Source organism: Aquarana catesbeiana, linkage group LG03, assembly GCF_042186555.1.
Source record: "Aquarana catesbeiana isolate 2022-GZ linkage group LG03, ASM4218655v1, whole genome shotgun sequence".
NCBI lineage: Eukaryota > Metazoa > Chordata > Amphibia > Anura > Ranidae > Aquarana > Aquarana catesbeiana.
The window spans coordinates 705,496,033-705,512,394 of record NC_133326.1 but is presented as its reverse complement, the minus strand read 5'-3'; the positions used below and the strand labels follow the sequence as shown (position 1 = coordinate 705,512,394).

Here is a 16,362-nt window from a genome sequence, read left to right as displayed (position 1 = left end):
CACACACATACAGAGAGACAGACACACATACAGACACACACTCACACACACACACATACATAGACAGACAGACACATGGAGACAGACAGACACACACACACACAGACACACACACACATAGACAGACACACATAGACAGACACTCACACACACAGACACACACACACACACACACACATAGACAGATAGACACACACACAGACAGACACACACACACAGACACACATACATACAGACAGACACACACACATACAGACAGACAGACAGACAGACACACACACATACAGACAGACAGACACACATACAGACAGACACACACACACATACAGACAGACACACACACATACAGACAGACACACACACACACACACATACAGACAGACAGAAACACACACACATACAGACAGACAGAAACACACACACATACAGACAGACACACACACATATACAGACAAACACACACACACATACAGACACACATACAGACAGACACACATACAGGCAGACAGACACACACATACAGAGAAACACACACACACACACACACACACATACAGACAGACACACACACACACACATACACACACACACATACAAACAGACACACACACATACACAGACAGACAGACACACACACATAGACAGACACACACACATAGACAGACACACACACACAGACAGACAGACACACACACACATAGACAGTCACACACACATACAGACAGACAGACACACATACACACACACACACACACACATATACATACAGACACACACACACATACAGAAACAGACATACATACAGACACACACACATACAGACAGACACACACACATACAGACACACACACACACACACACACACATACAGACAGACGCACACATACAGACAGACACACACACACACAGACAGAGAGACACACACATACAGACAGACAGACACACACATACAGACATACAGAAACACACATACAGACAGACAGACACACACACACACACATACACACATACACATACAGACAGACAGACATACAGGCAGACACACACACATACAGACACACACACACACACACACACACACACACATACAGACACACATACATACAGACAGACAGACACACACACATACAGACAGACACACACATACATACAGACACACACATACAAACAGACAGACACACACACATACAGACTAGACATGTGCATTCGTTTTTGTCCGAATGCATTTTCATCCGAATTCCAGGTATTTTCGTTATCGTTTTAACAAACGATAACGAAAGTGCAGAATCCGAAAAACGAAAGATCCGACATAAACAAATGCTTTATTTTCGTTTTCATTGCTACAACAGTTCGATATAGATAGGAGATTCGACATGATGATGACAATAACAATCTGTGTCCATCAAACCTGTGGTCGAATGTGCCTAACCTTAAATCTATTAGTCCAAGATTATTCTACATAGAGAGAAAAGATTCGACAGAGAGAGAAAAGATTTGACGTGAGAGAGAAAAGATTTGACGTAGGGGAGAAAAGATTCGACGTAGGGGAGAAAAGATAAATAAAAATAATGATGATGATGAATGTTATTGGCTGATTGTAACCAAAGAGGAGGAGCAGTAAAATAGCTAGAACTAAGTACACACATACTTTGGCTTATGGTCTCTGTTGAAAGTTCTAAGAAGATTCGACGGAGCAGGTAAACTATATGGCGTACAGTTTAGCTGCTCTGCCGAATCTTCTTTGAACATTCGACATACACCATCAGCCTTCAATGACAGATTCGACCTTAATTTGGATTTTCGGACGAATGCAATTTTTAACGAAAAACGAAATAGATAAAAACTAATTTTGGGAGTAACTAAATAAATTTATTTTTCGGACGAAAACGAAGTTCCGAAACGAAATATTTCAGCGTGCACATGTCTAATACAGACAGACACACACACACACACACACATAGACAGACACACAGACATACAGACACACACACATACAGACAGACACAGACAGACAGACAGACACACACACACACATACATACATACATACAGACAGACAGACATGCAGACAGACACACATACACACACACATACAGACAGACACACACATACAGACATACAGAAACACACATACAGACAGACAGACACACACACACACATACAGACAGACACACACATACAGGCAGACATACACACACACATACAGACAGACACACACATACAGAGAGACAGACACACACATACAGACACACATGCATACAGACAGACAGACACACACATACAGACAGACAGACAGACACACATATAGACACACATACAGAGAGACAGACAGACACACACACACACAGACATAGACAGACAGACAGACACACACACACACACACACATAGACAGACACTCACACACATAGACAGACACTCACACACATAGACAGACACTCACACACACAGACTCAGACACACACACAGACACACATACAGAAACCTGGTGGTTGGTGACCTGACCTGTGTGTGTGGAAGTCTGGAACTGCAAGCACAGCAGCACTTCACAATTCAGATGATGATCCACATTCCACAATGATGACCTCGGGGGTTGGTCTGGGAGGCACACCGACAGCTTAGCAGCAGCACCCAGGCTCAGCTCCTTCCCCCACGCAGCCAAAGGCAGGAAGCAGCAGAACTGTAAAGAGGCGGAGCCAATATAGATCAGACCAGTCGGTGGGTGGAATTAGGTGCCTGCCACTCCCTGCCGCTCTGCTCTCAGTGGTGCTGTGACAGTCTGTCCTGGAAGCTTCTGCTCTGTTTACTTGGCTGGACAAGTCAAGACATGTCTCTGGAGTCACTGTGGAAAGAAGTGGAGGTGGAGCAGAGAGACCAGACTAGAGGACTGTCAGCCAGACTCACCTCCCTTATTACAAGCCAAGCCTACAGTTCGCCAAATGGTCAGACGGAGTAACAGCAAATAGCAGCATTAAAATAACAGTGTATTAGTGCCGAGTGCGTGCAGCCAGCCACCGGCGCACCAAATTAATCGCAACAGCCTGGCACAACAATTTAAAGCTACACTGATGCTCTGAGGGGGTTTATCCCCACCTTATCTATGTCCCTGGTAGGCTTAGGAAACACCCCCTGCAACACCCCCTCAGAGAATTATACAAAATAATGATTAGTTAAACCCACAAGTGCTTTTTTTACCACTACTATTCCTTTATGTTGGCTTTTGTGATTTAGAAATTGGATGAAAGGTTTAGCACTGGGAAACACTTTTTGATAGTTAAGTAGTGCATTTTATATACATCTATATAGATCAAACCAAAATGAGGGACATTGTTCCAAATCAGGGACAGTCCCCCAAATTCAGGGACAGTTGGGAACTATGTTCTCAGTCTGCTGGGCAAGAGGACCTGTAATGGTATTATGGACATCTTTGGGGTAAGAGGACCTGTAATATTATTATGGACAGGATTGGGATAAGAGGATCTGTAATATTATTATGGACAGGATTGGGATAAGAGGACCTGTAATGTTATTATGGACAGGATTGGGGTAAGAGGACCTGTAATGTTATTATGGACAGGATTGGGGTAGGAGGACCTGTAATGTTATTATGAACAGGATTTGGGCAAGAGGACTTGTAATGAAAGAAAATGTAGGAACCAACAGGTTCCAAACCCGCGCAAATCAATAAGCAAAAAACTAATAAACTACAATAAGGCGCTGAGTGTTGTAAAATGTAAAAACACATATAACGTGAAAAAAACATTCTCTTATATCATAAATTACATATCATCATAGTGATTAAACAATACAGTAAATACAACTTAATTTAAATTATAACAGATACATAAAAATTGTGAAGTCCATGTATAATTCCCACACGTGAATAACATCCTCAGTGAGTACAGGAAAGGTTCCTCTCCACCCGCATGCAGATAAACAATGCACTCACCAGACTTAATTGACCCCTATTACAGGGAGTCAAATTGTGCATATGGGAAAATCCAAGATGTCATACATGAGGTCACAGGAATGAATCCAAACTGCTACTGTCATTCATTTTTATAATATATATATATATACACATACATACATACATACATATATATATATATATATATATATATATATATATATATATATATACACACACACACGCACACAGATCAGCATGTATTGTATAGGAATCACCAGTTTGTGCTCCACCTGCATTCCAGCTGACCAGAAATTATGTATCTCAAACACCATCCAATGCCATTTCATCAGCCTACGTCTGACGTCTTCAGGGGTAACCTCTCCCTCTCTATATGGCAAAACTGGAGCTTTGAATACGTTATCTACATACAGTAGTGCTCAAAAGTTTGCATACCGTGGCAGATATTGTGAAATTTTGGCATTAATATTGAAAATATGATTGATCATGCCTAAAAACTGTCTTTTATTTAAGAATAGCATAACATGAAGCCATTTATTATCACGCCATTTTTTGGATCCTTTTAAAATCATAAAAACAGAAATCACCCAAATGGCCCTGATCAAAAGTTTACATACCCTGGAATGTTTGGCCCTATTACAGACACAGAAGGTGGCACACACAGGTTAAAATAGCAATTAAAGGTTAATTTCCCTAATTTGTGGCTTTTTAAATACAATTAGTGTCTGTATATAAATAGTCAATGAGTCTGTTAGCCCTTACATGGATGCACTAAGCAGGCTAGACACCAAGCCATGAGGATGTAGAAAAGAACAGTAAAAAGACCTGCATAACAAGGTAATGAAACTTTACAAAGATGGAAAAAGATATAAAAAGATATCCAAAGCCTTGAATATGCCAGTCAGTACTGTTTAATCACTTAATAAGAAGTGGAAAAATTAGGGGCTCTTTTGATACCAAGCCAAGGTCAAGTAGACCAAGAAAAATTGCAGCCACAACTGGCGGAAGAATTGCTCAGGATACAAAGAAAAACCCACAGGTAACTGCAGGAGAAATACAGGCTGCTCTCCAAAAAGATGGTGTGGTTGTTTTTAAGGAGCACAATTCAACAATACTTGAACAAAAAGAGCTGCAAGGTTGAGCTGCAAGAAGGAAGCCTTTACTGCACCAATGCCACAAAAAAGCTAATGAGGCATGTCAAGGTGTTGGGCATATTGTAACCAGGCTTTTTTGTGGAACTTGTACTGTACAGTAAAAGCCACACCATCTTTTTCCAGAGCAGCGTGCATTTCTCCAGAGGTTACCTGTGGGTTTTTCTTTGTATGCCGAACAGTTTCTATGACAAATGTGGCTGAAATCTTTCTTGATCTACCTGACCTTGGCTTGGTATCAAGAGATTCCCAAATGTTCCACTTCTTAAGTGATTGAACAGTACTGACTGGCATATTCAAGGCTTTGGATATCTTTTTCCATCTTTTTCAAGTTTCATTACCTTGTTACGCAGGTCTTTTGACTGTTCTTTTCTACCTACTCATGGCTCAGTGCCAAGCCTGCTTAGTGCATCCATGTGAGAGCTAACAAACTCATTGACTATTTATACACAAACACTAATTGTGATTCAAAAAGCCATAAATGTGGGAAATTAACCTTTAATTGCCATTTTAACCTGTGTATGATACCTTCTGTGTCTGTACCAAGGCCACACATTCCAGGGTATGTAAACTTTTGATCAGGGTCATTTGGGTGATTTCTGTTATAATTTAAAAAGGATCCAAAAACTATGTGATAATAAATGGCTTCATGTGATTGCTATCCTTAAATAAAATACAGTTTTTTGTCATGATCAGTCAAAATTTTAATATTAATGCCAAAATTTCACAATTTCTGCCAGGGTATGCAAACTTTTGAGCACAACTGTATATACTGAATGGATGACAGCGGCAGTTTGGATTCATTCCTGTGACCTCATGTATAACATCTTGGATTTTCCCATATGAGCAATTTGACTCCCTGTAATAGGGGTCAATTAAGTCTGGTGAGTGCATTGTGTGTCTGCATGCGGATGGAGAGGAACACTTCCTGTACTCACCGAGGACATTATTAACATGTGGGATTTATACATGGACTTCACAATTTTTATGTATCTGTTATAATTTAAATGAAGAATTATTTGTTTATTCTGTATGGTGATATGTAATTTATGATACAAGAGTGCAGTTCCTTTGTTTCTTTTCGAGAGGGCCTGTAATGTTTTTATGGACAGGATTGTTATAAGAGGATCTGTAATGTTATTATGGACAGGATTGGGGTAAGAGGACCTGTAATGTTATTATGGACAGGATTGGGGTAAAGGGATTCTATGCTGATCAATTAATTTACCCCTCATTGTTCTCTAAACATTAACAGAAAATAACAAGGATAGAAAAAATGATAATTAAAAACATTTAAAAAAGTATAAGGAATTTCCCTGTGGGGTTTTGTATTGCAGCAAAAAATTCAAAATAAATTATAAAAAAGTATATTTTATTACAAAAAGTATTCTACAAAATAGCACGTCAGTGAAAGCATGAGCTTTAAAATCAAAACTGGAAGACACATATAGCATACATTGAGTACAGTGTTGAATCCATACAGTATTACATCAATACAATGAACCTTCAAAAATAACACAGTATCTGTAGAACATCATGTAAAGAGAGCCCCAATGCGTTTCGACCACATGTAGTATAGGTCTTCTTCAGGGGGGGGGAATACAGATTTCTAAAAAATATATAGTATTTGAAGAAATACAGTGGGGACGGAAAGTATTCAGACCCCCTTCAATTTTTCACTCTTTGTTATATTGCAGCCATTTGCTAAAATCTTTTAAGTTCATTTTTTTTCCTCATTGATGTACACACAGCACCCCATATTGACAGAAAAACACAGAATCATTGACATTTTTGCAGATTGATTAAAAAAGAAAAACTGAAATATCACATGATCCTAAGTATTCAGACCCTTTGCTCAGTATTTAGTAGAAGCACCCTTGTGATCTAATACAGCCATGAGTCTTTTTGGAAAAGATGCAACAAGTTTTTCACACCTGGATTTGGGGATCCTCTGCCATTCCTCCTTGCAGATCCTCTCCAGTTCTGTCAGGTTGGATGGTAAACGTTGGTGGACAGCCATTTTTAGGACTCTCCAGAGATGCTCAATTGGGTTTAAGTCAGGGCTCTGGCTGGGCCATTCAAGAGCAGTCACGGAGTTGTTGTGAAGCCACTCCTTCGTTATTTTTAGCTGTGTGCTTAGGGTCATTGTCTTGTTGGAATGTAAACCTTCGGCCCAGTCTGAGGTCCTGAGCACTCTGGAGAAGGTTTTCGTCCAGGATATCCCTGTACTTGGCCGCATTAATCTTTCCCTCGATTGCAACCAGTCGTCCTTTCCCTGAAGCTGAAACCCCCCCACAGCATGATGCTGCCACCACCATGCTTCACTGTTGGGACTGTATTGAACAGGTGATGAGCAGTGCCTGGTTTTCTCCACACATACCGCTTAGATTTAAAGCCAAAAAGTTCTATCTTGGTCTCGTCAGACCAGAGAATCGTATTTCTCACCATCTTGGATTCCTTCAGGTTTTTTTTAGCAAACTCCGTGCAGGGTTTCCAGTGTCTTGCACCGAGGAGAGGCTTCCGTCGGGCCACTCTGCCATAAAGCCCTGACTGGTGGAGGGCTGCAGTGATGGTGGACTTTCTACAACTTACTTCCATCTCCCGACTGCATCTCTGGAGCTCAGCCACAGTGATCTTTGGGTTCTTCTTTACCTCGCTCACCAAGGCTCTTCTCCCCCGATAGCTCAGTTTGACTGGACGGCCAGCTCTAGGAAGGGTTCTGGTCGTCCCAAACGTCTTCCATTTAAGGATTATGGAGGCCACTGTGCTCTTAGGAACCTTAAGTGCTGCAGAAATTGTTTTGTAACCTTGGCCAGATCTGTGCCTTGCCACAATTCTGTCTCTGAGCTCTTCAGGCAGTTCCTTTGACCTCATGATTCTCATTTGCTCTGACATGCACTGTGAGTCAGTATAATCAAACATGGCTGGACGCAAAAAAAAAAACCAAGATGGTGAGAGTGAGTGAAAGTGCACTTTCACTCACTCTCACTATCTTGGGGGTTTTTTGCACTGGTTTGATACCAATTGTTTGTTAGGTTAAAGGTTTTCTATGATCGATTAAATCACTAATAGAACTCAACTCTTAATTTTTGACAGCACTTTGGGACTGCATCTTGGGAATCCAGGGACCTGGTGGTGACGCCCATTTGGTGCGCCTTTCCTGTTGGGCTCGCTCTTTTTGTTCCCCCTTCTCTCTTTTTCCCCTTCCCATCTGCACCCTGGTCTCTGAAACAAATGTGGCCTCTTGTAGGTCTTCAGTTTAGCCAGGTAGGCAATTGTTTTCCCATTGGGTGGATGTCTCTGACCTTGCTGCATGGTTTGGATTAGTGGGCACCAGGCGAGGGCATAAAATCTGGAAGCTACGATGTACAGATGTCAGTGGTAAATATAAAAAAAACTTTGAAATATAACCTCTTTTGGGAACCAATATACTTTTGTTTTTAATATATTTCTTCAAATACTATATATTTTTTAGAAATCTGTATGTTTTTTCCCCCTGAAGAAGACCTATACCACATGTGGTCGAAACGCATTGGGGCTCTCTTTATTTTTGAAGGTTCATTGTATTGATGTAATGTCATGTGCTGACATGTGCTATGTTGTAGAATACTTTTTTGTAATTTTCTTTTATAATTCATTTTGAATTTTTTGCTGCAATACAAAACCCCACAGGGAAATTCCTTATACTTTTTTCTATATCTTTATCGGGGCATGCAGCTAACCATTTGCTCACCTAGAGTATCATCACTCTGTTTTTTAAAAACGTTTAAAAAATGTGTAACAAAAAAATGAAATGTAGGTTCGGATTTTATGATTGTCTAACACTTTACTCCCATACTTTTGCAGATGGTGAATCTACATTTGTCACCCACGGTAAGATACTTATCATACAATGCAATTTAATTTTAAAAACATTACTATCTTGACTTCAAATATGTCCACCCGTTTTGTTAGTTTTTTTGCTCACATTTTCAACTGTCCCCTATTAATAGACAGAATTAAGATGCATTTTTCAAAGTTAACAAAAGTATCAAAGATAATAAAACCAAATAGATAGCTAGATTATAACTAGGGAGATAGACAGACAGACAGACAGACAATATATATAATTACAATGAAAGAGAGAGATATGGGCACTACCCATCAACCCAAAGAAAACAAAACTTGCAGTGTTCCAAAAGAAGAATACTAAATTAGTTCTTCCTTTACATTAACTACTTCTCACCCGCCCATAGTACCCGTACCATGATGTACCAGTATGTCACTTAGTACATGCGCACTGGCACACCCACTGGGGCAAAATAAAAAAGTGTGAAAAATTAAATACCTGATCACCGCCCCCAGAGAAGTACAGTGACACTGAACTACTCTGATGACAGGATGTGAAAAAAAATTGTTTAAGAAAATGGAATAGAAAATATTTTATTTTAAACATACTGTCACCAGTCAATATCCCTGATCTGATCCCCACCAGTAGTATTGGACTTTTTTGTGCTGGCGGCTTTTACACTTTATCATTCATTTTATTCCTTTTTTTAGCGCAGCGTTTAACCCTTGTTTTTTTATGAGTCGTATGATGATGCTGTACTGCACTGGTGACAGGATGTAAAAAAAAAAAAAAAAAAGAGGAAAAAAAATATTTAATTTCTTTGCTTTCCAAAAAAATGATGAAAAATTACAACTTCAAAAAAACTCACCATGCCTCTTACTAAATGCCTCAGACTGTTTACTTTGCAAAAAGGTCATTTGGAGGATATTTGTACCATCCTGGCATTTTAAGGGCCTCAAGAAATGAGATCCATCAATATATCAGGATTGATCAATCTTCAGATATATACCATACAGTAGTTTGTAGACACTATAACTTTCACATAAACCAATTATTCACTTATTGGGATTTTTTTTTTTTAACAAAGACATGTAGCAGAATACCTTTTGGCCTAAACGTATGAATAAATTTGGTTTTATTGGATAAGTTTCATAACAGAAAGTGGAAAATATTTTCAAAATCTTCAGTCTTTTTTCGTTTATATATTCAAAAATAAAAAAACTCAGTGAAAATCAAATAAAACCAAAAGAAAGCTCCATTTGTGTGAAAAAAATGATATCAATTTAATTTGGGCACAGCGTTGCATGATTGCGCAATTGAAATTGAAAGTAGGGCAGGGCTGAATAGAAAAAAATGGCCTGGGGTCTCACCAAGAACCTCAGGCCCCGTACTTTCGATTGGGACCCGGATCTCCTGATTCCAGGTCACCTGATTGCTGTAATAGCCTCTGATTGGCTACCACAGGGATCAGTCACTGTGAAGCCCGCCCCTGTTTTTTTTTCTTTCTGTGAATGGAGAGGATACATTGAATGAAATGGATACATCGTATCTCTCTCTTTATTTGAAGAAAGGGTACTGTCATACCCTCCACACTCCTCTCCTGTACATACTGCCCACTGTCATACCCTCCACACTCAACTCCTGTACATACTGTCCACTGTCATACCCTCCAGACTCCTCTCCTGTACATACTGTCCACTGTCATACCCTCCACACTCCTCTCCCATTCATACTGGTCACTGTCATATCCACCACACTCCTCTCCTGTACATACCGCCCACTGTCATACCCTCCACACTCCTCTCCCATACATACTGTCCACTAGGGATGAGCTGAACACCCCCCGGTTCGGTTCGCACCAGAACTTGCGAACAGACCAAAACTTTGCACGAACGTTAGAACTCCATTGAAGTCTATGGGACTCAAACGTTCAAAATCAAAAGTGCTAATTTTAAAGGTTAATTTGCATGGTATTGTCCTAAAAAGGGTTTGGGGACCCGGGTCCTGCCCCAGGGCACATGTATCAATGCAAGAAAAAAGTTTTAAAAACGGTCGTTTTTTTCGGGAGCAGTGATTTTAATCATGCTTAAAGTCAAACAATAAACATGTAATATTCCTTTAAACTTCGTACCTGGGGGGTGTCTATAGTATGCCTTTAAAGGGGCACATGTTTCCCGTGTTTAGAACAGTCTGACAGCAAAATGATATTTCAAAGGAAAAAAAGTCATTTAAAACTACTCGCGGCTATTAATGAATTGCCGGTCCGACAATACACATAAAAGTTTGTTGCTAAAAACTGCATGGGATTTCCCCACAGAGGAACCCCGAACCAAAATTTTAAAACAAAACTGGCGTGGGGGCCCCCCTAAATTCTATACCAGGCCCTTTAGGTCTGGTATGGATATTAAGAGGAACCCCGCACCAAAATTTAAAAAAAAATGACGTTGGGGTTCCCCTCAAAATTCATACCAGACCGAAGGGTCTGGTATGGGTTTTAAGGGGAACCCCGTGCCAAAATAAAAAAAAAAATTAGAGTGGGGTCCCCCCAAAAATCCATACCAGACCCTTATCCGAGCACGCAACCTGGCAGGCCACAGGAAAAGAGGAGGGGACGATAGAGCACCCCCCCTCCTGAACTGTACCAGGCCACATGCCCTCAACATTGGGAGGGTGCTTTGGGGTAGCCCACCAAAGCACCTTGTCCCCATGTTGATGAGGACAAGGGCCTCATCCCCCCACCCCTTGGCCGGTGGTTGTGGGGGTCTGCGGGCGGGGGGCTTATCGGAATCTGGAAGCCCCCTTTAAGAAGGGGACCCCCAGATCCTGCCCCCCCTGTGTGAAATGGTAAGGGGGTACAAAAGTATCCCTACCATTTCACAAAAAAACTGTCAAAAATGTTAAAAATGACAAGAGACAGTTTTTGACAATTCCTTTATTTAAAGTCTTCTTTTTTCCATCTTCTATCTTCTTTCTTCTTTCATTTTAAACATTTTTGACAGTTTTTTTGGGAAATGGTAGGGGTACTTTTGTACCCCCTTACCATTTCACACAGGAGGGGGCCGGAATCTAGGGGTCCCCTTGTTAAAGGGGGCTTCCATATTCCGATAAACCCCCCCACCTGCAGCCCCCCACAACCACCAGCCAAGGGTTGTGGGGATGAGGCCCTTGACCTCATCAACATGGGGACAAGGTGCTTTGGTGGGCTACCCCAAAGCACACTCCCAATGTTGAGGGCATGTGGCCTGGTAAGGTTCAGGAGGGGGGCGCTCTCTCGTCCCTCCCTCTTTTCCTGCGGCCTGCCAGGTTGCGTGCTCAGATAAGGGTCTGGTATGGATTTTTGGGAAGACCCTATGCCAATTTTTTTAATTTTGGCGCGGGGTTCCCCTTAAAATCCATATGAATTTTGAGGGGGACCACACGTCATTTTTTAAATAAATTTTGGTGCGTGTTTCCCCTTAATATCTATACCAGACCTAAAAGGCCTGGTATGGAATTTAGGGGGACCCCCACGCCAGTTTTTTTTTTAATTTTGGTTCGGGGTTCCCATGCAGTTTTTATCAATAAACTTTTATGTGTATTGTCGGACCAGCAATTCATTAATAGCCGCTAGGGATGAGTCGAACACCCCCCTGTTCGGTTCGAACCAGAACATGCGAACAGGAAAAAAGTTTGTTCGAACACCGTTAAAGTCTGTGGGACACAAACATGAATATTCAAAAGTGCTAATTTTAAAGGCTTTTATGCAAGTTATTGTCATAAAAAGTGTTTGGGGACCTGGGTCCTTCCCCAGGGGACATGGATCAATGCAAAAAAAAAGTTTTAAAAACGGACGTTTTTTTCAGGAGCAGTGATTTTAATAATGCTTAAAGTCAAACAATAAAAGTGTAATATCCCTTTAAATTTCATAGCTGGGGGAGTCTATAGTATGCCTGTAAAGGGGCGCATGTTTCCCGTGTTTAGAACAGTCTGACAGCAAAATGACATTTCAAAGAAAAAAAGTCATGTAAAACTACTCGCGGCTATTGCATTGCCGGTCTGACAATACACATAAAAGTTCACTGATAAAAATGGCATGGGAATTCCCCACAGGGAAACCCCGAACCAAATTTTAAAAAAAATGACGTAGGGGTCCCCCTAAATTCCATACCAGGCCCTTCAGGTCTGGTATGGATATTAAGGGGAACCCTGGCCAAAAATAAAATGACATAGGGGTCCCCCAAAATTCCATTCCAGACCCTTAAGGTCTGGTATGGATTTTAAGGGGAACCCTGCGCCAAAAAAAAATGACGTAGGGGTCCCCCAAAATTCCATTCCAGACCCTTCAGGTCTGGTATGGATTTTAAAGGGAACCCTGGCCAAAAAAAAAATGACGTAGGGGTCCCCCAAAATTCCATACCAGGCCCTTCAGGTCTGGTATGGATATTAAGGGGAACCCTGGCCAAAAAAAAATGACGTAGGGGTCCCCCAAAATTCCATTCCAGACCCTTCAGGTCTGGTATGGATTTTAAGGGGAACCCTGCGCCAAAATAAAAAAAACGGCATGGGGTCCCCCCAAAAATCCCTACCAGTCCCTTATCCGAGCACGCAACCTGGCAGGCCGCAGGAAAAGAGGGGGGGACGAGAGACACCCCCCCTCCTGAACTGTACCAGGCCACATGCCCTCAATATTGGGAGGGTGCTTTGGGGTAGCCCCCCAAAACACCTTGTCCCCATGTTGATGAGGACAAGGGCCTCATCCCCACAACCCTGGCCGGTGGTTGTGGGGGTCTGAGGGCGGGGGGCTTATCGGAATCTGGAAGCCCCCTTTAACAAGGGGACCCCCAGTTCCCGCCCCCCCATGTGAAATGGTAAGCCCCCCGCCCGCAGACCCCCACAACCACCGGCCAGGGTTGTGGGGATGGGGCCCTTGTCCTCATCAACATGGGGACAAGGTGTTTTGGGGGGCTACCCCAAAGCACCCTCCCAATGTTGAGGACATGTGGCCTGGTATGGTTCAGGAGGGGGGGCGCTCTCTCGTCCCTCCCTCTTTTCCTGCGGCCTGCCAGGTTGCGTGCTTGGATAAGGGTCTGGTTTGGATTTTTGGGGGGACCCCACAACGTTTTTTTTTTAAATTTTGGCGTGGGGTTCCCCTTTAAATCCATACCAGACCTGAAGGTGCCGTTTTTATCAATGAACTTCTATGTGTATTGTTGGACCGGCAATGCAATAGCCGCGAGTAGTTTAAATGACTCTTTTTCCTTTGAAATGTCATTTTGCTGTCAGACTTTTCTAAAAACAGGAAACATGCGCCCCTTTACAGGCATCCTATAGACACCCCCCAGCTACAAAATTTAAAGGGATATTACACTTTTATTGTTTGACTTTAAGCATTAATAAAATCACTGCTCCAGAAAAAACGACCGTTTTTAAAACTTTTTTTTTGCATTGATACATGTCCCCTGGGGCAGGACCCAGGTCCCCAAACACTTTTTATGACAATACCATGCATATAAGACTTTAAAATTAGCACTTTTGATTTCTCCAATAGACTTTAAAGGATGTTCTGCAGCTTTCGAATTTGCCAAAATTGTTTGCTGTTCGGCGAACTGGCGAACAGCCGATGTTCTCGAAGCTTATCCCTACTGTCCACTGTCATCCTCCATACTCTTCTCCTGTACATACTGCCTTCTGTCATACCCTCCACACTCCTCTCCCATTCATGCTGCTCACTGTCATATCCACCACACTCCTCTCCTGTATAGGGATGAGCCGAACACCCCCCCGGTTTAGTTTGCACCAGAACCTGTGAACGGACCGAAAATTCACACAAACGTTAGAATCCCATTGACGTCTATGGGACTCGAACATTTGAAATCAAAAGTGCTCATTTTAAAGGCTAATTTGCATGGCATTGTCCTAAAAAGGGTTTGGGGACCCGGGTCCTGCCCCAGGGGACATGAATCAATGCAAAAAAAAGCACTGAAAAACTGCCGTTTTTTCAGGAGCAGTGATTTTAATGATGCTTAAAGTAAAAAAAAAGTGAAATATTCATTTAAATATCGTACCTGGGGGGTGTCTATAGTATGCCTAGAAAGTGGCGCATGTTTCCCATGCTTAGAACAGTCCCTGCACAAAATGTCATTTTTAAAGGAAAAAAGTCATTTAAAACTGCTTGCGGCTTTAATGTAATGTCGGGTCCTGGCAATATGGATGAAAATCAGTGAGACAAACGGCATGGGTACCCTCCAGTCCATTACCAGGCCCTTTGGGTCTTGTATGGATATTAAGGGGAACCCCACGCCCAAATTAAAAAAGAAAGGTGTGGGGCCCCCAGGCCCTATATACTCTGAACAGCAGTATACAGGCGGTGCAAACAAGACAGGGACTGTAGGTTTGTTGTTAAATAGAATCGGTTTGTAATTTTGAACTGGTACATTTTTAACGTGTTTAGCTCCAGCCAAAAAAATCTATTTTAAGCTTTTTGGAAAACCTAGGGAAGGGTTATCACCCCTGTGACATTTGTTTTGCTGTCTGTGCTCCTCTTCAGAAGATTTCACCTCACTTTTTGTCCCAATGACAAATGTTTTTTTTTAAATTTGGGTTTTTTGTGAAACAAGGATTGGTGATAAAGCATCAGTGGATAGGAGAAAAGTTTTTCCCATATTAACTCTTACAGGAGAGAATTTCCCTTCCTAGGGGTAGATTTCATCTCACTTCCTGTTGTCTCCTTCCGTCTGCAAGTAGGAGTCATGTGTAAGTTGGATGTTTGAAAATAGGGGCCTGCCCTATATACTCAGCAGAAATTTGGGCCTTAGGTGTTGTTGTGGCCACAACACTGTCAGCCCTCACAGGGCCCTGCTGGGAAATATTAGATCAAGAATTGTAATTACATGCCCCTGTTGAACAGGGCCAGAAAAATTGGGCCTTTGGTGGTGGTGGTGCTGGTGCCACAACACTGTAAGTCCTCACGGTTACGCTTGGTGGTCGCGGAAACCGGCCCTGCTGTGAAATATTAGATCAAGAATTCTAATTACATGTCCCTGTTGAACAGGGGCTGAAAAATTGGGTTTTAGGCACTGGTGCTGGTGCCACAACACTGCAACCCCTCACAGATACTCTAGTTGGAGCACAGGAACTAGCCCTGCTGCAAAGAATTGCACCAAAAATTGTAATTACACGCCCCTGTTAAACAGGGGCTGAAAAATTGGGCCTTAGGCACTGGTGGCGGCGCCCAGAACCAATAATGTTCTTACAAGCTATCAGCATGATCATTGAGGAGGAAGAGGATAATTACTCAGCATAACAGGATAGTCACTCAGCATCAGCATAGACAGTCTTTGAAGGGATCTGACATTTCAAAAAAAATTATTCGGTTACATCAGCATCAGGCGCTTGGTAGTTGGTTGTGATCCAAGACAGACGCACCCTGTGATTGGATACAAAGCCTCCAGCAGCACTGAATGCAGGACAGGAC

General features: G+C 42.0%; 1 protein-coding gene across 1 annotated transcript in view; it reads left to right on the top strand.

Moving 5' to 3' along the window:
* The window catches only part of LOC141133614 (proteinase-activated receptor 1-like), a 90,899-nt gene that overhangs the window by 58,925 nt on the left and 15,612 nt on the right, over nucleotides 1–16,362 (top strand). The window contains exon 2 of the mRNA XM_073623091.1: nucleotides 8,927–8,953. Within this exon, the coding sequence (XP_073479192.1) occupies nucleotides 8,927–8,953 (27 nt within the window). The remainder of the gene's footprint in view (nucleotides 1–8,926; nucleotides 8,954–16,362) is intronic.